Here is a 25120-nt window from a genome sequence, read left to right as displayed (position 1 = left end):
TTTTGGCATAAGCACAGTTCAACAGCTACATATAGAAGAAAGTAGGCTGGTGGCACTGAAATTTCTATATGGAATACAGAAAATGTTGTTCTTTCACGCTCTGATATGCTTGCAAGCAAGGATGTAAGAAGACATCAGTTTTCTGTTCCAACCTGTATTCTTGCAACCAGCGCTGTTTCCGTTCTGCTACAGTTTGGCTTCTGCTAAAATATACATTATCTGTCTTGCTACTATGGCCCAAACTGACATAATTATGTAACTGACTGCATTTCGACGGGAGGAAAATGTCAAAAGCAATGCAGAAAACAATGTGGTTATTTATGCAATGCTGGTTGACTAAAAACCCCCCTAATGATTAGCAAATATCAGTTGCATTCACTTGCGTGATTTCCTGACCTCGGGTGAACATGAGAATGGTGGCAATTTCCACTCGCACTTCCATTTCCTACAGAGCTTTCCCTGCTTTCAAGCAACCCGTAGAAATGCTAGTGGAGTTCTCTGCTTCTCCTCCCAAAAGCAACCGCACGTGCATAATTTGATTTCTTTTGCCTTTAAACCTCTCGCTTTCCTGTCCTCTTCTTAACAGATGACTGCCACAGCGCAACAGCCGGCCAAAGCCCAGCCAGTACACATCAACACACCTTCGGCAGCCGCCAACACTCCTATCCCCAGCACTCCCATCGACCCTCAGGCACAACTGGAGGCTGACAAGCGAGCTGTCTACAGGTACAGAGGGATTCTGCTGCCAGGCTGCTCTTTAATGTCGCTTCCCATCCCTGTAGCAGCATGCTGAGATATTACTGGAATCTGGCCTGGGGCTATCTTGTCAGCGAGATGCTGCACAGAGGCTGCTTCGTAGCTGTCTTTGTCAATAGACTGAAAAAGACAGGTTCCAGTGCATGTTCAACTAGGTGAGCCTCAAGCTGAGGACTTAAAAGAGATTTGCTTTCTTTGTTGGAGCGGGAGTTAAATTACAGGCAACAGAATGGTGATGTGGCAATGAATGTTTTGAACGATGGAGGAAGAATGGCTTAGGGGCCCTGTCTGCGTGATCTGTTTCTTCTTTGGCAATGCAAATGCATTTTGATTCTCGCTGGCTGAACGCAGACCACTTCTGTTTTAGGGGTCGGACATATTCAGAGCACTCAAAAGTAAGGTTGACTCCTGATTTAAAGAAATCTAAAAATTTCCTGGGGGTAGGTAGAGATAAAGAACCCCCAGGCGGTTAAGTCCAGTCAAAGGCGGCTATGGGGTTGTGGCGCTCATCTCGCTTTCAGGCCGAGGGAGCTGGTGTTTGTCCACAGACAGCTTTCTAGGTCATGTGGCCAGCATGACTAAGCCACTTCTGGTGAACCAGAGCAGCACACAGAAACACTGTTTACCTTCCTGCCGGAGTGGTACCTATTTATCTACTCGCACTGGCGTGCTTTTGAACTGCTAGGTTGGCAGGAGCTGGGACAGAGCAACAGTAGCTCACCCCGTCGCAGGGGTTTGAACTGCCAACCTTCTGACTGGCAAGCCCAAGAGGCTCAGTGGTTTAGACCACAGCTCTACCTGCGTCCCTCTATCCTGGGAGTAAGCTCCATTCCATTCAGTAGGAACATGGAAAAGAGAGCCAACACTGCTCACCCCAGCACTGCTCATACCTGGAGAAACAGGTATGCTCCAGGTGCAAAGGATGCTGGTTGCCAGTTGGAAATAAAACTGTAGAAGGGAGAAGGGGGATTAGTTGCCGTGCTGAAACCTTTTCCATCTTGTAGTATCCTGGAAGAAGTCATGGCTGACTGGAACCTGGAAGAGGAGCACGTTTTGTTGCTGGTCCCACTTGTCGATATCTAAAAGCACTCTTAAAACAATATTAAAACGTATAGCATAAAAATAACATCTTAGAGAAGAGCCTTCACCAGAGGTGACATAATAGCGGTGGTAATTGATTGCATGCATATACAGTAATACTCATTTGCTTGAACACCACCAGTGGTAACTCATTTTGGGGAATCGCTCTTTGCTTTCTGCACCCACGGCCGACTGCCAATGGGCAGTCAATTGTCGGTGCGGTGCTTGAGTATGTCAACACTCCTGAAGGGACTTGCGATGCCAGCGCTATGCGAAAAATCCCTCTGCAAATGAGCTGCGTGAGTGAGGCAGCCTGCAATTTTGAGTCCTTTTGTAATTTTTGATTTCACACTGCATATTAGCAGAATTGTGTTTTATATGTGAAGAAAGGAGCTTGAGAAAAGGGAAGCAGAGACTTTCATGCAGGATAGAACAGCGGCGGGTGGGGTAGGGTGGCAAGGCAAGGAGAAGTGTGTTTGAATCGAAGCCTTGTATATCACACTGAGTGCCTAGAGGGGATCCTTTTTGTTTTTTTGTTTTTTTTAATTAAAATTTCTTGCCTCTGGGTAGCATGACAGTTCAAAACCGCATTGGGGATTTTTCATTTCATGTCAATAAATTTAACAAGGCCCTATTCAATTCAAATTAAGGCTTAAGCTGTATCTTTTATGCTCTCCTCTTGGAGAGGACAGATAAAAAAGAAAAATATATGTGGCACTTAATTTCTCGTCTCGCACCTGCATGCTGATGTGCCAAATCCCCCAGCCTAAGCTAAAAGAGAGCAGTAAGAGGAGAACGTGATAGCAGTAAGTTTGTGTTGGTGGTGATTGATGTGTTAGGAAAGACAATCTCTTTCCACCAATCCAAAACTTCAGAACGAAGTGCCTGGTTCTGAATGGAACGTGCAGGAGTGTCTTGTTTGCTACCTGGCCAAAGTACAACACAGTTTGGGAGAGCCTCTGTATAAGGAGCGGTACCTGGGTGTGCTTATATTACTCTTCTCCTTCCACCCCCTTTTTCAGTTGCTCTGGGTCTACTAGACTGCAAGCCCATGAGCAGGGCTAGTGCCATTACTCCTAATTTTTGTTCAGCACCTAAATCCTCATCGTTGTTGTCTGCATGATTGTTCTGTGTTGGTCAGTAGGACATTGACTGTGGCTGGATGGGTGGGTGGGCAGGAACAATGGAGGGTGGGTGGGTTTTGTTGTTATGAAACAGAAAATTCAGTATTTTAATAGTTAAAGTAACAAGAATGATTGGGGCTAAGTTCCTCTCACAAGTATTAAGAAACAGAAACCTACATGCTCGGATGAAACATAGCGATCGCCTTGGAACCCTTTCCCTGTACTTCTGTTTAATTTTGCTTTTGAAAATGTTTGTGGGGTTCTTTGGACTGAAATAAAGTGTGTGTGTGAATGTGGAATGAGAGGTGGTGTCGTTTTGTGCAGCAAAATGTCTTAGACTTCCCTGACATTGATTAGTATCCATATAGAACTTAAAGAAGTAACTTTCTCCTGGTGTAAACTATATACACTTTCTTATATATGTAATAGGGACACAGGTGGTGCTGTGGGTTAAACCACAGAGCCTAGGACTTGCCGATCGGAAGGTCGGTGGTTCGAATCCCCGCGACAGGGTGAGCTCCCGTTGCTCAGTCCCTGCTCCTGCCAACCTAGCAGTTTGAAAGCACGTCAAAGTGCAAGTAGATAAATAGGTACCGCTCTGGCGGGAAGGAAAACTGCGTTTTCGTGTGCTGCTCTGGTTCGCCAGAAGCAGCTTAGTCATGCTGGCCACATGACTCGGAAGCCAATAAAGCGAGGTGAGCGTCGCAACCCCAGAGTCGGCCATGACTGGACCTAATGGTCAGGGGTCCCTTTACCTTAACAAGAATGATAATGACTGATGCTAATTGCAAAATAATATTAACGTATGTGAAATCTGACTGTGTATCAGTGATATATCAGGAACATTTCTGTCTCTTTTTTCTTACACACACACCAGTACATAGTATGTCCATGCCTACAAGAGACAACAGCAAAACTCAGTTGTGGCACACTTTATTATGCCCATCTCCTGTTTTGTTCATGCCACTTACGGAGTTGGCCTTTGATCTCTTCCATCTTCTTCCACTTTTCCCATCTGAAATACATTAGTTGCTATGGAAATGCATGGAGGAGGGCCAATGCAACTCCCAAATGCAAAGTAAAGGCAGTTTAATAACTGGTGCCTTGGCCTGAAAAATGCTCTGGATTACTTAAGGCCATTACTGGTGTACGTGTCTAATTTGTGTACACTCAGCGATGTGCTCCATAGAAGCAGCTAAGGATAGGAAGAGATACACCACCATACCAGGAAATGCAGCTTCAGAAAGACTTAAATTCCGACAGCCAAATTCTCATTTCATACTTCCTGGTTCTCATTTAGCTGAGCTCCTTCGCTGAGCTGGCATACCTCATAGCAGCAACAGTGCGCTGGCCGGAGCTGAGCAAGGAAGTCACCACAGTAGGATCCAGGAGCAGCGAGAATAAGCTGAGATCCAGGAAAGGCTACCATGAGCCAAGCAAAGTTTCAACCTGATGTCAGCGGCAGGACTGAGGAGGAATTGTGGGGGCCGCCCCTCCTTCTCCTGAACCTTCCTGAGTACAGGAGGACAGTATAGATTCAGAACAGTGGTTTGCAGAAGGGCATAGTTCAGAGGCTGCAGAGGGGAGAAGCTGGGAAGTATTGGGAGAGGAACAGCAGGAAGAAGAAGAAGAAGCACCAGGGGAGAGACAGCTGACAGACTCAGTGTCCTTGGAAAGCATTCCTGACCTCTCCTGTCCCAGGACCAGGTGAACACTGAGAGTAGTAGAACAGAAAGCTCAGAGACAGAAAGCTCAGATTAGCCGATGCAGGGGTGACGTAGAATAGGAGAGACGTAGGGGGTGGGACTTTACTTGGAGCAACACCATTATCTAGGGAAGACTGCATTTCTTCGTCTCTCTCTGTGAATAGTGAATAAAATTACTTGGTAAGAAATTTTATTGTTTATCTGATTCTTGGCTGCCACCCTGGGAGGGATTGGATTCCCCAAAACCCGACGCCTGAACAGAAAGCCTTTAGTGCAGCCTTTCTCAACCTTGGGTCTCCAGATATTGTTGAACTACAACTCCCGTCACCCCTAGCTAGCAAGGCCAGAGCTCAGGGATGATGGGAGTTGTAGTCCAACAACATCTGAGGACCCAAGGTTGAGAAACACTGCTTTCGTGGCTCTATTCCAGGCATAGGCAAACTCGACCCTCCAGATGTTTTTGGCCTACAACTCCCATGATCTCTAGCTAACAGGACCGGTGGTCAGGGATGATGGGAATTGTAGTCCCAAAACATCTGAAGGGCTGAGTTCACCTATGCCTGCTCTATTCTCTCGAAGAATCAACTAGGAACCTACGGCCCTGGACCATAGCTCTCCCTATCTCTGAACATTGTCCTTGCTGGTTGGTGCTAATGGGAGTTAGACTGCTACAATATTGCAGGGTGTGTGTGTGTGAATAGATTCCCATTCCTGGCGTAGACAGATGCTCTACCTCAGGCATAGGCAAACTTGGTCCTCCAGATGTTTTGGGACTACAACTCCCATGATCCCTCGCTAACAGAACCAGTGGTCAGGGATGATGGTAATTGTAGTCCCAAAACATCTGGAGAGCCGGGTTTGCCCATGCCTGCTCTACCCTGTATCCCTATTGACTTACTAGTTGGAGCTATTGCATCTTTCTTTTTCACGGGCCATATTTGTGGTACCAGTGGTCCTAGCTGTGATGATGGGAAGGGTGCATTCGGCATTGTTGCTTAAGCGTGTATAAAAGGTAAAGGGACCCCTGACCATTAGGTCTAGTCGTGGCTGACTCTGGGGTTGTGGCGCTCATCTCGCTTTATTGGCTGAGGGAGCCGGCGTACAGCTTCTGGGTCATGTGGCCAGCATGACTAAGCCGCTTCTGGCAAACCAGAGCTGCGCACGGAAATGCTGTTTACCTTCCCGCCGGAGCAGTACCTATTTATCTACTTGCACTTTGAGGTGCTTTCAAACTGCTAGGTTGGCAGGAGCAGGGACTGAGCAACGAGAGCTCACCCCGTCACGGGGATTTGAACCACCGACCTTCTGATCGGCAAGTCCTAGGCTCTGTGATTTAACCCACAGCGCCACCCGCGTCCCTTAAGTGTGTATGGCAGCCCGCAAAAAATCCTTTGCGGGGCAACCACTGTGCCACAGGAGAGGGAGACGGTTCTTAAGTGGTTTGCACCTATTATGTTCTTAGTGGTGATGTGAGTCAGCTTGGACTCTAAAGAGCTGGTTGAGGATAACACATTTTTTGTCTACAGCGGTTTAATCTATTTCACCGTAATGGACAGAAGTGCTTGTTTGTTTTTTGGCTGTTGTGGAAGTGATGCTGCCTGAAAGTCATAACTCATGTGCAGTCATTGCAACATTTAGCGGAACCCCCATTTATATCCGGAAGCTTTCTTCTGCCAGAGTGCACTCTACGCTTTCCGTAGACATCCAGAGAAATGCACTTTCTGATAGATTTATGGTTAGTGCTGAAATTTATAACTCACTCAGTTGCGTGGGGATCATTTTCTATTTTATTTTCCTTTAATATCTAGTTAAAGCAGCCTTTTTTTCTTGGAGACAATAGAATAAAATGTTTCTGTTGGGAGCCTTTGGCTTTGAGGTTGTTCGCCGCTGAAAAAGATTCTGCGGAAAACACTCCTTCGTGCAGGTTGCAACAAACCTCAAAACCTTGCTTACAAGTTCTTCGTTGATGCTTCGAAGATACGGGAGGGGTCCAAGCGCCGCCTCCCTTTATTCCGAAACCTGCACAAAGTTTTATGGAATAACTGTCCCATTGGGAGGGAGGAGGAAATTAGAAAACTCAGGTGGACTGTGACTCCCTAAGTAAGAACTATAAAATTTATTGAACTCAGATTAGGTTAGAAATATCCATTTGAATTGCAAACGGGTAAATAAGGTGGAGAATACTGGAAAACGGCAACAGTGGCGTAGCATGGGTTGTCAGCACCCGGGGCAAGGCAAGTAATTTGTGCCCCCTAACCCGTGGATTTGCGCCCCCTAACCTGTGGATTTGCGCCCCCTAACCCTAACCCCCAGATGTTGCGCCCAGTGCGGCCGGGGCCCCCTGCACCCCCCACGCTACGCCACTGAATGGCAATGTGTCCATGTGAGAAAAGTGGGAATCAAGGGAAATTAGTACTGATTATGATGGTGATGAATTAACTAAAAGTGGTTCTGCACCAGGAGGTTAGCATGAAATTGCCATGCTTTGTTCACTCTGTGCGGCATCTGCATGAAGTTGGCATCAAATTGTTGGGCCATTGCTTGCCCCCTGTGGGACTTCTATCTTCCCCTGCCCGCCTTGACTGCAGAAAGTCTTACATTTTCTTTTTTTAGACAGAGTGGAATAATTGCCGCAAGGATAGATTATTCCACTCAGTCTTGAAAACTGCCGTAGTTTTCAAGAGGTGTGAACGGTATCCTCTGGAACATCTTCACTACTGCTGTTCCAGTCAGTGCCATTTTATATATATCTCTGCGTGTGTTATCCATCTTTTACAGTGGAGTTAATATGTTTCTTTCGGTTACATTTAAAAAAGAATCACACAATAGTGCTTTAATGAAAAAGTGTTATGGTGCTAATTAAAAAAAATTATTTTGTCTTTTTTATATATAAAAACCCCCCACTGCTTCTAGGTCACAATCATTTCTGAGCTTTGGATTTGCGTGAAAAGTTTGTAACACTGAAAAGTTAAAAAATCCAACAGATCTTTAATTTATTGATTTTTTAAAAAGTGCTTTGGCAGAAATGTAAAAATCAGCCTTAAAATGGCTTCTGGGGTGAACTGTGACTTCCCTATCCACACAGCTATGTCATACCCATTGCAGCAGACGGAACATAATGGGGTGGACACACCAAAATAACTGGAAATTCAGCTGCAATTCTGTTTGTAGCTTACAGCGGAAGAGCAATGACTGGATAGTGCTAGGAGGAGGCTGAGTGTGGTGCTGAGCATGACGCAGCTTCAGTGACTGGATCCTCCAGAGCGCTTGGCCTCCTCCAGACGGTGCGACGGTGCACGTGTGACATCACACACGCTCAACACATATGACTTCACACACTCAACACACATGATGTCACACACGTGCAACACATGTGATGTCACACACACATACCGTTCCCCCTCAATGCTGAGGGCAACTTGCCGCCTATGCTTCTGGGAATGTTCTGTTCCAAGTTACTTCATCCTTTGTGGCACATACACAGGACAGGACTTTTTCAGTAGTGGCACCCAGGCTCTGAATGTCCCTCCAACGCTCTTCCAAGGCTCTTAATTCCTCCTCACTACCACCTTAGAAAGATCCAGGGCTTCTTCTTTTTCCAGCCAGAACTCAGTTCTGGCACCTCTCAGGTGGACGCCATTGCCATTATAAGAGGACAAGGGAGCCATTCATGGTGAGTCAAATCAGGATCAAATCAGAAACCTGGGCGGCTTCTCTAAATCAGGGATGTCCCTGAAAAATAGGGACACTCAGAGGCTCTGTTAGGATACAGTGAAGATTTTCCTCCACATGGCATCATGAGCTGTTGACAGGCTACTGACATTGGTGTTTCCACTGGCAGTAGCCAGCATACGATTAGGCTTATTCAATTTCTATAAAGCGCCCCCAACCTTCTGCCATGACTGGTGCTAGTGGTAGGGCTTTGGATATAGTGGCACACCATTCAGCCCCACTGCTCCCCAAATAAGAGCTAAGGTTGTTCCTTTAACTGTTTGCCATTGTTGTTGTCACTGTTGTAGACCCTGAGAAGGAGAATGGGGCTGCCTGGGCAAGGACAGAGAGGGAGAATGGGGCTGACAGGTGACCTTGCAGAGGCATCTAGTGGGCTGGGAAGGTCTCTACCTGGGTTGGGAGAGCGTAAAGGATAATGGGGAAGTTCCCATGGGGGAGTGGACCTCCCTTGTCTTGTCCCATCCCATCATCAGTCCCTGCAGTGCAAGACATGGGCTCCACCTCTGGGGCTTTCAGAGAGGCCAGCTCTGGCTCGTCCATTTTGCCTGTCTGGCCACCAACTCTGCCTCCGGAGTTGTCAGAAATCCTGTCCTGTCCCACCTCTCCAGAGGCAGTCATTACCTCACCTGTCCCATCCACTTCTGATGAGGCAGTAACACCTCCTCCATCACCACCTCACACAGATGTCAACAGGCATGCCTTCATGTCAGGGAACTGACATCGGAGCCAGAGGTGGAGGCAAGGCTCCCAAGTGATGCTGGAGAAGGGCCCAGCAGGGAGAGAGGGAGCTCATCGGCTGGGGAAGGAAATCAGCGTAACACCAGGGATAAAGGGGGGCAGATGGGGGAATCGGCGAGAGGGCTCCAGGACTCCTCGCCTGAGACCAGCGGGGAGGGCACGGGTCCTCCGCTACCCACACCCACCCTGCGCAGAAGACTTCCACGCAGGGAAAGTAGGCGTAGACTTGGCGTCAAAGAACTTCTTTGCTAGAAGAAGTTCAAGAAACACCCACTGACGGATTCTGCTAGTGACTGAACAGCCACGAAGTGAAGGGCTGTCCAGCCAGAGAAGGTTTAACCAGGATACTAGCCAGGAGTGGTGGCAACTTATGCACGAGCAACCCCATATAACCATTACACTTCAGTTCAGCCTTCTTGGAGAAATGCCCGGTTGCTTGACCAGTCTCCAGAAAGGAACCGTTTGCCGTGCTAAGTCGTGTCTGCAGGGGGCATGTTCTTGTTGTTGGACCAGCGTCTTTACTTGTATACAGCTCCATCTGGTACACAGACTGAGACCCTATCTGCCTGCAGACTGTCTCGCCAGAGTGGTGCATGCTCTGGTTATCTCCCGCTTAGACTACTGCAATGCGCTCTATGTGGGGCTACCTTTGAAGGTAACCTGCAAACTACAACTAATCCAGAATGCGGCAGCTAGACTGGTGACTGGCAGCGGCTGCCAAGACCACATAACTCCGGTCTTGAAAGACCTACATTGGCTCCCAGTATGTTTCCGAGCACAATTCAGAGTGTTGGTGCTGACCTTTAAAGCCCTAAACGGCCTCAGTCCAGTATATCTGAAGGAGTGTCTCCACTCCCATCATTCTACCTGGACACTAAGGTACAGCGCCGAGGGCCTTCTGACGGTTCCCTAACTGTGAGAAGCCAAGTTACAGGGAACCAGGCAGAGGGCCTTCTCGGTAGTGGCACCCGCCCTCTGGAACGCCCTCCCACCAGATGTCAAAAAGAAAAGCAACTACCAGACTTTTAGACGACGCCTGAAGCCAGCCCTATTTAGGGAAGCTTTTAATGTTTGATGCATTACTGTATTTTAATATTGTGTTGGAAGCCGCCCAGAGTGGCTGGGGAAACCTAGCCAGATGGGCGGGGTATAAATATATTATTATTATTATTATTATTATTATTATTATTATTATTATTATTATTTACCACCTGCTGTGCCTTTGAACTGCATTTTGCACCAATCTGAGCAGTGAAGATTTTGGCAGAAACCAGTTCTTCATCAAGCTGGATCCAGGACTATTGCTATGAGTATTAAACTGGAAGCCCAAAGCAGCAGCATATAAATAGTTGAATAAATAATATCTTCTTGCAGGTAGAATCAAGCACCAGAGGGGCGGGGGCAGGAATTTTGCTCTTTAAGAAAGGGACTGTAGCTGAGTGTAGACTTCACTTGCAGAACATCCCAGGTTCAATCCTGGTATCTGCAGCTACAAGGTTTGAGTAATCCAGGTATGGAAAAGGCCTGAGACACGGGTTTCAGTCTGTGTTGCTAACCTCATTTGGTTTTGCCACACAGCACAGTGCCTGTAAACAGTTATCAGTGGTAGTCATGCAAATCACACACACTTTATAGTGGAAGAATGAGCAGCTCGGATCCCTCTGCGCCAATCTGTGATAAATGAGCAGTGCGGATCCAGCTGTCCTGCTGTGGATCTGCAAGAGGGGGGCCAAGTAAGCAACTGGTAGGTGAAAGACAACTTCCGGCTCCCGAACTAAATATCAGAGTTAATGCCCTGCTAAATTATTTTTTCTGTCTGTTAGCGTCGGCTGTAAAAGCCGAAATGCCGAGTCCCTTGCACGCGGCAGAGGCTTCCAAGGTCGCTCATGGGGGAAGGCAAGAACTGCCCGGCAGTCAGACCACGGTACAGTTGGTTGGCTCTCTAATTGAGGTCGGCTTTCCCGGCCAAGGTCACTCGGAAGAAAATGGTTGAGTGGCTATGAAGTTACTGCTCGGGTTTATAGTGTGTCGGGAGTTTTATCACCCATAAAAAGAACTTTGCAAAATTATTTCTTCCCCCTTGCTCTGCCTCCACAAAACATGTTTCTAGAGCCCCGCTAGTCAGCGAGATGTCTTTCAGTTTCGTCATGCGTGACGGTTTCTTCTTCGCAACCTTTTCATATTCTAGAAGCTGCGATTTCCTTGCCGGTTTGGGCAAAGCAGGAGGAGCAGAAATGCTGCGAATATTATTATTATTATTATTATTATTATTATTATTACTACTACTACTACTACTACTACTACTACTACTACTTTCTTAGCCTCTGCAAAGCAGACTTGAGTCCCTTTCTCTCCAGAAAATGTACATAAAAATGGTTTCTCCCCTGCCATGAAAAACAAAAACCAAATAAAAGCCCGAATTTACATTTCTTTCTCCTACATGGAAGAATTAGGAAAAGGTGCTGAACCTAAGTTGTGTCATTGACATTCATGAGTTAGGGGGCTCTGTCACCTTCTTGACATAGGACAGATCTCTCTTTCAAAGAGTTCTCTGTTCGAAGGGCTGCCCTGTCCAGTTCTGGTTTAAAATTAAAGATCCTTAAGAAGGGAGAGCAGGAGGCATCTAAATTTGTCCATCCACAGTGAGCACCGAGACACAAGGCTCCGGAGGCACACGGGTCACTTGGTCACAGTTTTCCACACCGTGCGGAGATTTACCATGGTTCCTATTTAAATTATAGTAATTAGTTCTGAAGTATGCATCTATACCATGGGTAGGCAAACTAAGGGACAGGGGCCGTATCTGGCCCAATCGCCTTCTAAATCTGGCCCATGGATAGTCCAGGAATCAGCGTGTTTTTACATGAGTAGAATGTGTCCTTTTATTTAAAATGCATCTTGGGTTATTTGTGGGGCATACAAATTCATTCATTTCTCCCCCCCCCATTCACCCCCCCAAAAAAGTATAGTCCGGCCCCCCACAAGGTCTGAGGGACAGTCCCCCTGCTGAAAAAGTTTGCTGACCCCTGATCTATACATACAAATTAGCGTACACAAATCTTATGCAAACTGCTGTCCTTTTTTTAGATTATGTATTCCCTCTTTGGGGGCTCAGTCTAAATGGTCACCCTATTTGTGTTAAATATGTCCCAACAGCTCTGGCAAAAGCAAGTCGCTTAGCATTACTTCGCTATGGAGGGAGAAGGTCAGCTCACGAAAGCTCATCATCTATATTGAAACAGAGGGACTGTTCACATCAGAATGCATGTGCACATACCATTCAACTGTCTGGGTAACGGGGACATCCCGTTTTTGTTCAAGAGCACAGCAGCCATTTTGGGCGCTGCAATCTTTGCTCTCAGATCTTGACCCCAGAAAGCATTTTTTCAGGGCTGCGACCTCACATGGTGCCCTAGAACACATGCTTTTGGGTGCTGTGCTCTCATGCGAGAGCACAGCCCCCAAAAATGTGGGTCTTTGTGGGCCATGATCTCACACAAGCCATTTGACTTCTGGGAGAGCATCCTGTTTTTTTGCCTCGATGTATTGGAGGCTATGATGTGTGCAGAGTCTACCTTATAACACCGGTCCTCAAGGATCTACTCTGGTTCCCAGTACATTTCCGAGTACCATTCAAAGTGTTGGTACTGACCTTTAAAGCCCTAAATGGCCTCAGCCCAGTATACCTGAAGGAGCGTTTCCACCCCCATCGTTCAGCTTGGACACTGAGCTGCAATACGGCCGCAGTTTATTCATTATTTGGCCTACAAATTCCCAGACCTCGTTTCACAGTCATTTATCCCGAGGTAACAGTCCCTGAACCTCATTTAAAACCTCTGGCTTGCTGCAACGTTCAAGGGGTATATGAGAGGTGATTGGTGAGTCAACAATCCCTGCCAAATGCTCTTGACTCGACTGCCAGAGTTTTTTTCTGGGATGAGAAATTATTCAAAATAGTGATGGCCGACTGGTGGCCCATGACCCAAATCTGGCCTGCAAAGCAATTTTATCAGGCCCTAATTATATGGGAACACAGAGAGGCCTGATAATTCTTGGGGATGGGATTCAGATTCCATAAAATGACACGGTGACCTGCAGATGACAGAAAATAAATCAGCAAGCATGCTCTATAGCTTCAACATCCTTGTTTGTGGTATAGATGGGATTTTATGCCAGGATAACACCCCCTGGGCTAATAATCCTCAAACAGCATCCTTTTCCCCTTTCCGTATGAAATGAGAACCCTGTTAATAAATAAAGGGGGGAACCTGTGTACCTGTCACAACATCACAGTTTTAATGTGGGGAATGTGTTTTTGCTGTCTTTTAATTTTGTAATGTAGAGTAGCATACAGTATATCCCTATCTGTTGCCCCTTACGGGAAACTAGGCAGCAAGAGCCACATACTGGTATTCTAAAATCCTGATTCCCCCCCCCTCCCCAGCCTTCTTCCCTTCCTTCCCTCCCCTGTCCGCATTCTCTCCTGGCAGTTCCCCTCCTGGCTCACTTGCAGGCAGAACAGTGCTGAATGTGCTAAATTAGGCCATTAGAGGAATTCATTTCTCTTTATTAGCGTGTGTCAAATCCTTTTTATTAGTGGCTGAAAACGACCTCTCTTCTGCAGTAAAATGTCAGGCCAGTTCAGCCCTTTTATTTGTTCTGCGCTGACGAGGATCAAACTTTCCCTGAATTAGTGTAGAGAGATTTATTTCCTCCGAATTCTGAATGGCTTGAGAGAGGGAGGGAGATAGAGAGAGAGAGAGGGAGGGAGGGAGGGAGGGAGGGAGGGAGGGAGGGGGGAGATGGGGGGATTCGCCAGTGCGTTCTGCTCAATATCAGGGCTCGTTTTACTCAGCCTAGGGTCCTTCCAGCTGATTTTTTTAAAAAAAATACTGTACACTTATTCACACCAATACTGACCAATACCTAGATCTTGTTCACTCATTATGGAAAGAATGTGCTTGCTGAGGGGGTGCTCTTATTCTGAATATTATTATTTAATATTCCTTACCTGCTGTTCACTATAAGGTCCCAGAGGGGGTCACGGCAATCTAAAAGTGCAATACAGTGGTACCTCTGGATGAGAACGGGATTCGTTCCGGAGCACCGTTCACATCCTGAAGCGAACACAACCCACGTCTGTGCGTGCGTGGATCACCATTCACCGCTTCCGCACATGCGCGTGATGTCATTTTGAGCGTCTGTACATGCGCGAGTGGCGAAACCTGGAAGTAACACGTTCCGTTACTTCTGGGTCACTGCGGAGCGTAACCTGAAAACGCTCAACCTGAAGCGTATTTAACCCAAGGTATGACTGTATTTAAAACAGTTAAAATATTCCTGCATTGCAGAGGGTTGGACTAGACTACAGAGGTCAGCAAACTTTTTCCGCAGGGGTCTGGTCCACTGTCCCTCAGACCTTGTGGGGGACTGGACTTTATTTTTTTGGGGGGGGGGGAGGTGAACGAATTCGTATGCCCCACAAATAACCCAGAGATGCATTTTAAATAAAAACACACATTCTACTCATGTAAAAACACACTGGTTCCCGGACTGTCCCCGGGCTGGATTGAGAAGGCGATTGGGCCGGATCCAGCCCCAGGGCCTTAGTTTGCCTACCTATGGACTAGATGATCCTCATAGTCCCTTCCAACTCTGTGATTCTGTAATCTATTAACTGATATTAGCTGTGCTTCCAGCATTGTAGGGGGTTGGACTAGATGGTCCTTGGGGTACCTTCGAACTCTATGACTCTTTGATTGCAATCAAGATCCCCAAATATACATATGCCTCATGTGTCAAAGGTCAGGGTAAAGAGGTGTGTCTTTAGCTTACAATGAAAACTATGTGAGGTGCACCTCCATGGGGAAGGAAAGCCACAACTTAGGGGTTGCCACATATAATTCCCACCTTCTGGGCTTTCTCTCGCCTTCTGAGATCAGTGGAACTACCAAAAGGATCTCTTCTGCTGATATTGAAACCTGGGAGGAATCTGTAGGGAAGGAGTCAAACTTTCATGACTTTGAAAAATGATGTTAGTGGAGATATGAAGTTGAGAAGGAGAGTTCTTTGTGTCAGAGAACAATGGGTTATGATCCACTGTGGCAGTTTTAAGTCCTATTGACTTCAACAAGAAGGTAAAGCTCCTCTAGGATGGTGGCTAAGATTCAGCACTTCTCATTTTTTAAAAAATGCTAACACTGTGGCTAATGTTTAAACTAATGGAAGGGGGGAAGAGTTCAACAGTCTAGAAAACCACTTGGATAAGGAGCTTCTTTGATGTCTGCAAAAGCAATGAAATTTTGGAATACTCTGCCTTTTGCAACTATCCTAGGAATTCGGTGGAAAATGACTGGTGTGTGTTTCTGGAGCTTTGCATCACAGCTAAGCTGGTGTAAGTTTCCCAGGAAATTTGTGCTTGGCTTCTGAGCTGATGAGGATGCCATTAGGGCACTCTTAATACATGCCAGCCCTTGCTTATATCCTGAAATAACATCATTATGAAGTGCCATTGACTTTACAACATATCCAAAACACCCCAAGCCTGGTATGCCGTCTTAATCTTTTGCAAAGCTGCTTCAGATGTACAGGTGTACTCAGTGTGCTGTCAAATGTGTCAAAACCACCAATACGTTGCAAGTACTTGGTAGTTAGCTTTAGCCATGTAAATTTTCAAGTTTACCCAGCATGGCGGTTGATTTTTGTTGTTTAGTCGTTTAGTCGTGTCCGACTCTTCATGACCCCGTGGACCAGAGCATGGCAGGCACTCCTGTCTTCCACTGCCTCCCACAGTTTGGTCAAACTCGTGTTTGTATCTTCGAGAACAATGTCCAACCATCTCGTCCTCTGTTGTCCCCTTCTCCTTGTGCCCTCCATCTTTCCCAACATCAGGGTCTTTTCCAGGGAGTCTTCTCTTCTCATGAGGTGGCCAAAGTATTGGAGCCTCAGCTTCAGGATCTGTACTTCCAGTGAGCACTCAGGGCTGATTTCCTTCAGAATGGATAGTTTCATCTTCTTGCAGTCCATGGGACTCTCAAGAGTCTCCTCCAACACCATAATTCAAAAGCATCAATTCTTAGGCAATCAGCCTTCTTTATGGTCCAGCTACCAGTTCTCATTTTTCCCTGACTCCAAGGATTAGTGGGGCAACTAGACCTGGAACCTGGGAGCAAAGTCCAGTCCATGAGTCTCCCAACCAGCATCTAGAGAGTGGCAGATGATGGAAGATGCAGCAGTGCCCACAGAGGCCTAGGCTGATCACGACATCTGACAGCATCCTTCCTTTCATCTTTTTTAAAACCTTTCTACATTCCTTATCTGTTACAGAAAAAAGAAAAAGCCACAGTTTTGCCCTCCTGATTTTGAAAGAATTCTGTGAGCATGTGCAAGCCTTTTTGATCTAGCATGTTAGGGGTGTAGAAGCCGCTGTAATTATCATTATTATTATTGTTGTTGTTGTTGTTGTTGTTGTTGTTGTTGTTGTTGTTATTATTATTATTATTATTTATACCCCACTTATCTGGCTGGGTTTCCCCAGCCACTCTAGGCAACTTTCTGCAAAATATTAAAATACAATAATTCATCAAATATTAAAAGCTTCCCTAAACAGGGCTGCCTTCAGATGTCTTCTAAAAGTCAGGTGGTTGTTTATTTCCTTGACATCTGGTAAAAATGGAGGAGGACAGAAATGGTAATGGGGTGGTTCATGACTGGAGTAATATGAGTGGCTTCCTAAAATGGTTCTCAACATCCAGGTTCTACATTTGTGTAGCTACACCTTTGCCTTCGGAGGCCAGGTTCCCTGCTGTAGAAGATATAAATATTTCCCAATGAAAGCAGGGTTGCAGATGCAGCTCAGTCCAAACCTTCCAAGGTCAAGCAGTCTAGGATCAAGCACAACTCAGAGACAAAGCTGAGCAGCAGTCCGAGGGCAACATCAGAAAGAGTCCAAGAAACATACAACAGAGGAAGGCAGCACAACTTGAATCAGATCCTAGAAGCCTAAACTTCTAGAAGCCTTAACCACAGCTGCTGGCAGGGAGTATTAGTAGGGCTTGCTTACTCTTAATTGACCCCTCATTCCCAAGCAGATGTACTTTTCTTTTGCCTGAATTCAAAGCTTTTGGTGCTGGAGCTGTCAGCGATGGTTTGTTTTTGTACATATTTGTGTTATGTCTTTTGTGGCTTTTATATTGTAATCTTATGGTTGCGTGTGGAGGTCCCCCAAGCCACCCCTCAAATAATTCACAAATCACACGTAATTTTAGTTTAAGGTTTTTGGCACTATTTTGGCCACAACTTTATTAAAGTACAAAATCTGTGAGCGGTTGCTTAGACATTGGTTATGACTATCTGTCCCCCCGCCTGGGACAGAACTGACTTTCCGAACTCCATCGGAAGCCAGTGAAGGGAAAACAATGTTGGGGATCAGTTGAGCTGAGCAACAGTCTCTCACCGCTCACCCAACCAGCTCCCCAAGGCTTGCCGGCCCTGGTCCCATTTCAGGGATTGGATGAAATGGTGGCAAGCCCCAGGATTCCTTTAGCGGAATTCCCTTCCACACCATCATTGGAGAGGCAGGCCCAGCCTATCCTGACCCCTCCTCCACCAATTTTTATAACCAATGCCTAACCGCAACCTTACAAGTTGTGATGAGTTGCTAAGTAGTAGGCAAAAACCAAATGGCACCAGCCAATCAGCCAAATGGACAAAATTCCTAATAGGCCCCTGCCCCAACGGTAGATGACTCCATGACAGGCATAGCAAGGTCAACCAGAACACAGGGCGGGCGGGCGGGTGATCCGATGCACTCTGCGAAAGAGAAGGCAAAAGCAGTGTGCCCCAATATTTAAAGCCTATGGTCCCACCCTCCCAATTTGCTACATGCAATTTGCCCCAGTAACCCGGTCAGCCAATTGTTGTGCCAGGCAATAACCATTAACCCGCCTGACAACAGAGGGCTGGCCCAGTGACCCCCACCGCAACCCGTGCTCTCATTTTAGGGAGAACACGCTTTGCAAACTGTCCCGAGATGTACAGGTAATAATAATAATAATAATAATAATAATAATAATAATAATAATAATTTATTATTTGTACCCCGCCCATCTGGCTGGGTCTCCCCAGCCACTCTGGGCGGCTTCCAACAAAGATGAAAGATACACTAAAATGTCACATATTAAAAACTTTCCTGAACAGGACTGCCTTCAGATGTCTTCTGAATGTCAGGTAGATGTTTATCACTTTGACATCTGATGGGAGGGCGTTCCACAGGGCGGGCGCCACTACCAAGAAGGCCCTCTGCCTGGTTCCCTGTAACTTGGCCTCTCGCAGTGAGGGAACCGCCAAAAGGCCCTCGGAGCTGGACCTCAGTGTCCGGGCAGAACGATGGGGGAGGAGACGCTCCTTCAGATATACTGGACCGAGGCCATTTAGGGCTTTAAAGGTCAGCACCAACACTTTGAATTGTGCTCGGAAATGTGCTGGGAGCCAATGTAGGTCTTTCAAGACCGGTGTTATATGGTCTCGGCGGCCGCTCCCAGTCACCAGTCTAGCTGCCGCATTCTGGATTAGTTGTAGTTTCCGGGTCACCTTCAAAGGTAGCCCCACGTAGAGCGCATTGCAGTAGTCCAAGCGGGAAATAACCAGAGCATGTACCACTCTGGTGAGACAGTCTGCAGGCAGATAGGGTCTCAGCCTACGTACCAGATGGAGCTGGTAAACAGCTGCCCTGGATACAGATTTGACCTGTGCCTCCATGGACAGCTGTGAGTCCAAAATGACTCCCAGGCTGCGCACCTGGTCCTTCAAGGGCACAGTTACCCCATTCAGGACCAGGGAATCCTCCACACCTGCCCGCCTCCTGTCCCCCAAAAACAGTACTTCTGTCTTGTCAGGATTCAACCTCAATCTGTTAGCCGCCATCCATCCTCCAACCGCTTCCAGACACAAGAAGGTAAAAGGGATCTATAGGTATAAGGCCGTAAACAAATTTTAATAATTTAAGTAGTAATAATAACAGCAATAATAATACCAATTAATTAGGGTGAGAGTGGAACCCAGAGTTATCCTCTTGTTCTACAGCCATGTTGTCAGCTACCCTCTTTTTCTGTCTGCCACAAGCAGCTTCAAGGCCTTCACAGAAACATTCTGTTTGAGGCCATTTCAGTGAATGAGGTGACCTCCAGGGGGGTTGAATCAATAAAACCACCACTATATTATGTTATTTTCTTCACTTTCTTTAGGAATGACTGTTTCTCATGATGAATGGGCACTCCCATCGATAATGGCTAGAAAACACACCAGCTGAGACTGTGTCCTTGCCTCTTTCATGCACAGAAATAGTATCAATAGTCGGTGAAATAAAACTTTCTGTAACACTCAGAATCCTAGAACTGTAGAGTTGGGACCTAAAGCATCCATGACAGTTGTGAGATAATATACCACATTTAGATCATGGGATGGGCTCAGGGCCTGCACTTTTGGTCACTTGCTTTACCATCTAATAAGACTTTGCTTGATACCACTAATGGAATTTGGCTATGTCTCGCCAGTACTGCCATGATGCTTTGCTGAGACTTTATAATGTTGACTATAATTGCAGGACCAACCCAGTCATTAGGCAGCTGATTTCGGTTGTCTATGAAAGGGCAGCAAATTATTGACTCTTCAGTTTATTGCTATTGCATGTTCAGACCCAGAAACCTCCCCCCTAAATAAATTCACACTTGACTCAAATTTTAGTTTTTGGCAGAATTTAGGCCACAACTTTATTGATTACAGAAAGTGACTGGTTGCCATGCAGGTAGCGCTGACCCAGGGTTCCAGCATAGGTCAGCCAAGGGTGAACACCTGGATAAGTGGAAAGCCGGGAACAGGCTAACTCTGCGAACCAAATGTCCCCCTGGACTCAGGCACGGGCACAACCCCCTCTCAGGGCTTGACCAAACCGTTGAGTCCCGGATTCCTTTAACGGAATACCCTTCACATAGGGATGGCGAGAGCGTTCTCCCATCCCTATCACCTGAACCAGAGCCTATCCACAACCTTACAAGTTGTGATGATTTGTTACGCGGCAGGCGATACCCAAATGGCAACAGCCAATCAGCCAAGTGGGGGAAATTCCTGCTGTGCCCCTGTCCCAATGACAGACGACACACAACGGCATAGCAAGGTCAAGCGCAAAGCCCTAAAAGTAGGGAGAGGTGGGCAGGTGTTCCAAATGCACGCGCCGAAAGAGGAAGCTCTGGGTCACGTGCATGGGCATAAATAGGACCCACAAAACATTTGGACTGCATCCCAATGGCCAGATTGCACCCAGCTATGAAGGACCTACCAATCGGGTGTTGTGGCTGACCAATCGTACCCACCCACAACACAGGGTGTCGGTTTTCCAGGTCTCACCGCAATACATGCCCTCTTTAAGGGAGGACCCGATTTGCCAGGATAGGGAGATGGAATGTGTAGGATTTTCTTCTTCAGATGCTAAAATAACTTGACTGGCCAGTGCATCTTTGCCTTGCTTCTCCACCCTGGGCAGCAAAATGTATTCCTTAGGAACAAAACTTACAATGGGCTATATCCAATGTGGGGAGCTGTTAGATGATGATGATTTTGGATAACAAAGTCATAAGAGTTGTGAGGAAATCTCTTCTTCCCCTTACAGTGTTGCAGTTCCCAGAGTTCCCAGAGAAGAGAGATTTTGGGAATTGTAGGTTTGTGAAGGGAAAAGAATTCTCCTGTCAGCACCCTTAACAAACTACAGTCCCCAGGATGCTTTGGGGGAAGCCATGGCTGTTTAAAGTGGTATGATACTGCTTTAAATGTATAGTGCAGATGGAGCCTAAACCTCTGTGGGTATACTCTTGAGTAGGACCAGCATTGGCTACAACCCAATGCTCCAAACAAGGAACATGTATTTATTTGTTACATGCATGTGCAGTGCTAGAGGGAGACAGCAGGGGCAAGCACCCCCCAGACAAGGAACTTGGCTCCACACACACACACCTCAGTTGCTGGACTCATTGCAAAAATAAGAGTGGAGGGGGTGTTTTGTAGAATCAAACTACATTCATACCTTGGGTTACAGATGCTTCAGGTTGCGTTTTTTCAGGTTACGGACGCACCGGAACCCGGAAGTACTGGAATGGGTTACTTCTGGGTTTCAGCAGTCGCGCATGCGCAGAAGTGCTAAATCGCGCTTCGCGCTGGCACAGAAGCGCCAAATCGCAACCCGCATGTGTGCAGACGTGCCACTGCGGGTTGCGAACGTGCCTCCCGCATGGATCATGTTCACAACCCAAGCATCCACTGTAGAGTGAAAGGGGTGTTTTGTAGAATCAAAATTTGATGATTGACAGTAGAAAAAAATGTTTTAGAATAAATTTCAGTGGCCAAACTTGTAGGATCTGCTTTGTTTTACCCCACAACCCCAACTGGAGTCACATGCAATATGGCATATGTTTAAAATTATAAGAATTCCGAGGCTAGGGATTTGTTGTGTTATGTTTGGTTTTTTAACGGACAGAAAGCACAAGTGGAAATCTTCGTGCTGACGGAACACGTTAGTGAATACCACCCCAAGTTTTTGTTTTTATTTTTTTAAGGGAGGCAAAGTGGATAGGATGTATGAAGCACAGCTCAAAAAGCCCTGGACGCACCCCCCCCCCCAAGCAATCATTTCTCTTGAATATCAACTTAATAAATAAATTTATTATTTTGGTCACAGACCTGTTCCAGCTCACATACAATATCAGGAAAGTCATAAAACACGATAGGGATACATTTGAATTTGCAGTTGCGTATAACAGGGAGAATACAGATACAGAATGTCAACTTGCTCCTGTCTTAAGGAACAAACAAAAAAACACACCCTAAAAATTACATGCTGTTATGAGAGTCTGGGAAGGAGATTTTAAGTGTCCTAGCTAGTGTTTTTCCTATCTTCCACTTTCTAGGACTTTGTTCTTTTTGAGCCACAGCCATGTACAAAGAGGTTGCATCCCTCAAAGATTTTGCCAAGGGGTTGCAAACTGCTGCTTCTCTCTCTCGCTCTCTGTCTCTCTCTCTCCTCCCACTGCCTGCACTTTAATTCTCTCCATAACATTGAGAAGGAATTTCTGCTGTGTGCAAAGGTGTGTGCATGTGGGGGGGGGGTTGGGGTGCGTTGCTGAACTCCTACCACCTGGCATTACTGCTTGGATTATTAGTTCCTAGTAATTTAGTGCCCTTGCGCAGGGTCGATTTGTGCCTTTCATTTCTAATTGATCTAGAGGCTGTTTAAATGACAGCAGGCATCTGTTGAGAGTGGGAAGGTTCATAAGGCGAAATAATTCATAACACCGTCTGGAATTTGCCTTTCATATCCCTTAGCTAAGCCTCGGCAGGGCTGCCTAAATTACGACCAGGGAGGATTCCCCCCCCCCTCCATATTCAGCTCATGGCTTGAAGAATCTTGCATTAAACTGGGATCAGTCTAGATTAGACTGTAATATGCTGCAGTATTAGTAGCTGCAAATGAAGACTTATACCAGAGTTTAACCCCTTCACCTGCTTTTCTCTTTGCCTTGGTCCTGGAAGGCTTGGCTAATCCATTGGTTCCTCTTATTTGTTGATGTGTATAATAGATCTTTCAACCCACTGGACTCTTGGGATAACTTTAGCACTAAAGCATTCAAGACAACAGGTTTCGAAGAAATTAAAACACACTTGCTTTGATTAAATAAAGAGTGACTTTTCAGCCCTTAGTGAAATGGGCATATGGTTTTTCCAGCTCCTTGCATATGTGAAAGCAGGAGGGAAATGTGATATCTGATATTATGTTAGGCCTGCACTGCCAATCTCAGCAGCCTTGTTGCCAAATTAGTGCACAGAGGTGTGGAGTACTTAATTTACTTGCAATGCACCTCTTGCCCTTCTTAGTTTCCCTCAGTGTAATGTCAGTTAGCAGATGGGTAGCCCAAGTAAGTTTACTGTTCTCAGTTTAACGTTGCTTACTTGTTTTCCCCTTTAAACTCTGAGCAGGTGACCTTAGTTTCAGGAGTAGTCAACACATAGATCAGGATTGTGCCTCCTGTCCCAGACTCCCAACCTTCATATGGTAGTTAAGTTGTTTTCCATAGAGTCTACATGGGTACCCTCCAGTGGTGTAGTGGTTAATTCAGAAGTACAGGGTCCCTTCGTTACAGTCACATCCACATTCCCTCACAGCCATTGTTTATTATACAACAAACTTACGATTGTACAATAATAATACTTGGGGTGCATTGCCTTGTGTTGCCTTTCAGCTAAATCCACTACAGTGGTACCTCGGTTCTTGAACGTAATCTGTTCCGGAAGACCATTCGAGCTCCGAAATGTTCGAAAACCAAGGCGCAAAGAGCTGTCTGCAAATTCAATTGAGAAAATTGAAAAACACGCAGCGGAAGCCGTTCGACTTCCGAGGCACTTTTGAAAACGGAAGCATTTACTTCTGGGTTTTCAGCATTCAGAGATGTGGGTGGCGCTGTGGGTTAAACCACAGAGCCTAGTACTTGCCAATCAGAAGGTCGGCGGTTCGAATCCCCATGACAGGGTGAGCTCCTGTTGCTCGGTCCCTGCTCCTGCCAACCTAGCAGTTTGAAAGCACTTCAAAGTGCAAGTAGATAAATAGGTACCACTCCGGTGGGAAGGTAAATGGCGTTTCCGTGCGCTGCTCTGGTTCGCCAGAAGCGTCTTAGTCATGCTGGCCACATGACCTGGAAGCTGGACGCCGGCTCCCTCGGCCAATAAAGCAAGATGAGCACCGCAAACCCAGAGTCGGTTACGACTGGACCTAATGGTCAGGGGTCCCTTTACCTTTTCAGCATTCGGGTTCCAAAACATTTGTCAATAGAGGAATTCGAGAACTGAGGTATCACTGTATTTTCTGTGCACGTACAAATGAAGCTCTGCATCTGGGCAGCTGTAAAGAGATCCTGCCTTTTGCATTGTTCCTGAACGAGGATACAGAGCCTTGTGCACAGCATCCTATTGTATTGCTGCTGTTCTTAGCTTATGCTGTTCTTTCATTGTTTGGCTTTAATTTGTCTTCTTTTGTATTACTCTCTGGATGGCTGCATTTAGTTGCTTGTTTTTAATTTGTGTGGGCTCTTTGAATGAGTAGTATGCAAACATTTTTCAATAAATATCTTTAAAAAAAAACTTGTATACATGGAGACTGGATAGGATAGATGTGTGTAGCTCAGGAGCAGTGACTGAGGACACAATCCCATGCCACCCCCCCCCCCACACACACCATTCCCCAAATATATGAAAAGAGCCAGTGTCATTTCCCAGATGTGTGAGCAGGACTTCTTCATCATCAGTTTCCCTGTATGTAGTTTTCCGTGCTAGCAGCTGCCTTTACACTCCCCCTGCCAGATACATGTTTTAAGGATGTTCCTTTCCCTTCTCCTCTCCAGACCCCAGTTTTCAACAGTCAGTCAACAATGTGTGGCCAGTATGTTCAATTCTCATTGGTCAGTTTTTTGAGGGTCCCACCCCCTTAGGAGTTCCTTCTAATTATTATTATTTTGTCCTTCTGCAAAGCTTGGGATTGCTCCAAAACTGCTAATGCCACTCACTTGTGCACAGGTGATAGTGTTTTGGTTACATAATCAATGGCAGTGGAAATAGAGGAAATGGTGGACCTCATCCACAGCATGAGTGAACTGTGTTTATCTGTGAAAATGACATTGTGTTTTCCTTTTCTCTTAGACATCCTCTCTTCCCCCTCCTGACCCTGCTGTTTGAGAAATGTGAGCAGGCAACGCAAGGCTCAGAGTGCATCACTTCTGCCAGCTTTGATGTCGACATTGAGAATTTTGTACACCAGCAAGAACAAGAGCACAAACCATTCTTCAGCGATGACCCTGAGCTCGACAACCTGGTAATGGTTTTGCCCGGACCAGTTAGTCATGGAGTGTTGAACATTCTCAAGGGAAGATAGGTAGATAGATGATCAAT

At 46.2% G+C, this 25120-nt stretch overlaps 1 protein-coding gene across 7 annotated transcripts in view; it reads left to right on the top strand.

The window, feature by feature from the left end:
- PKNOX2 (PBX/knotted 1 homeobox 2) overlaps positions 1-25120 on the top strand; it is a 440472-nt gene that overhangs the window by 321078 nt on the left and 94274 nt on the right. For all 7 annotated transcript variants that reach the window (XM_081891021.1, XM_081891017.1, XM_081891018.1 and 4 more), the window contains 2 exons: positions 587-726; positions 24872-25043. In XM_081891021.1, the coding sequence (XP_081747147.1) occupies positions 587-726; positions 24872-25043 (312 nt within the window). The remainder of the gene's footprint in view (positions 1-586; positions 727-24871; positions 25044-25120) is intronic.

This window comes from Podarcis melisellensis (assembly GCF_964234715.1).
Source record: "Podarcis melisellensis genome assembly, chromosome: 15".
Classification (NCBI taxonomy): Eukaryota; Metazoa; Chordata; class Lepidosauria; order Squamata; family Lacertidae; genus Podarcis; species Podarcis melisellensis.
The sequence above is the reverse complement of the archived record's forward strand: the minus strand, read 5'-3'. Positions and strand labels throughout refer to the sequence as shown.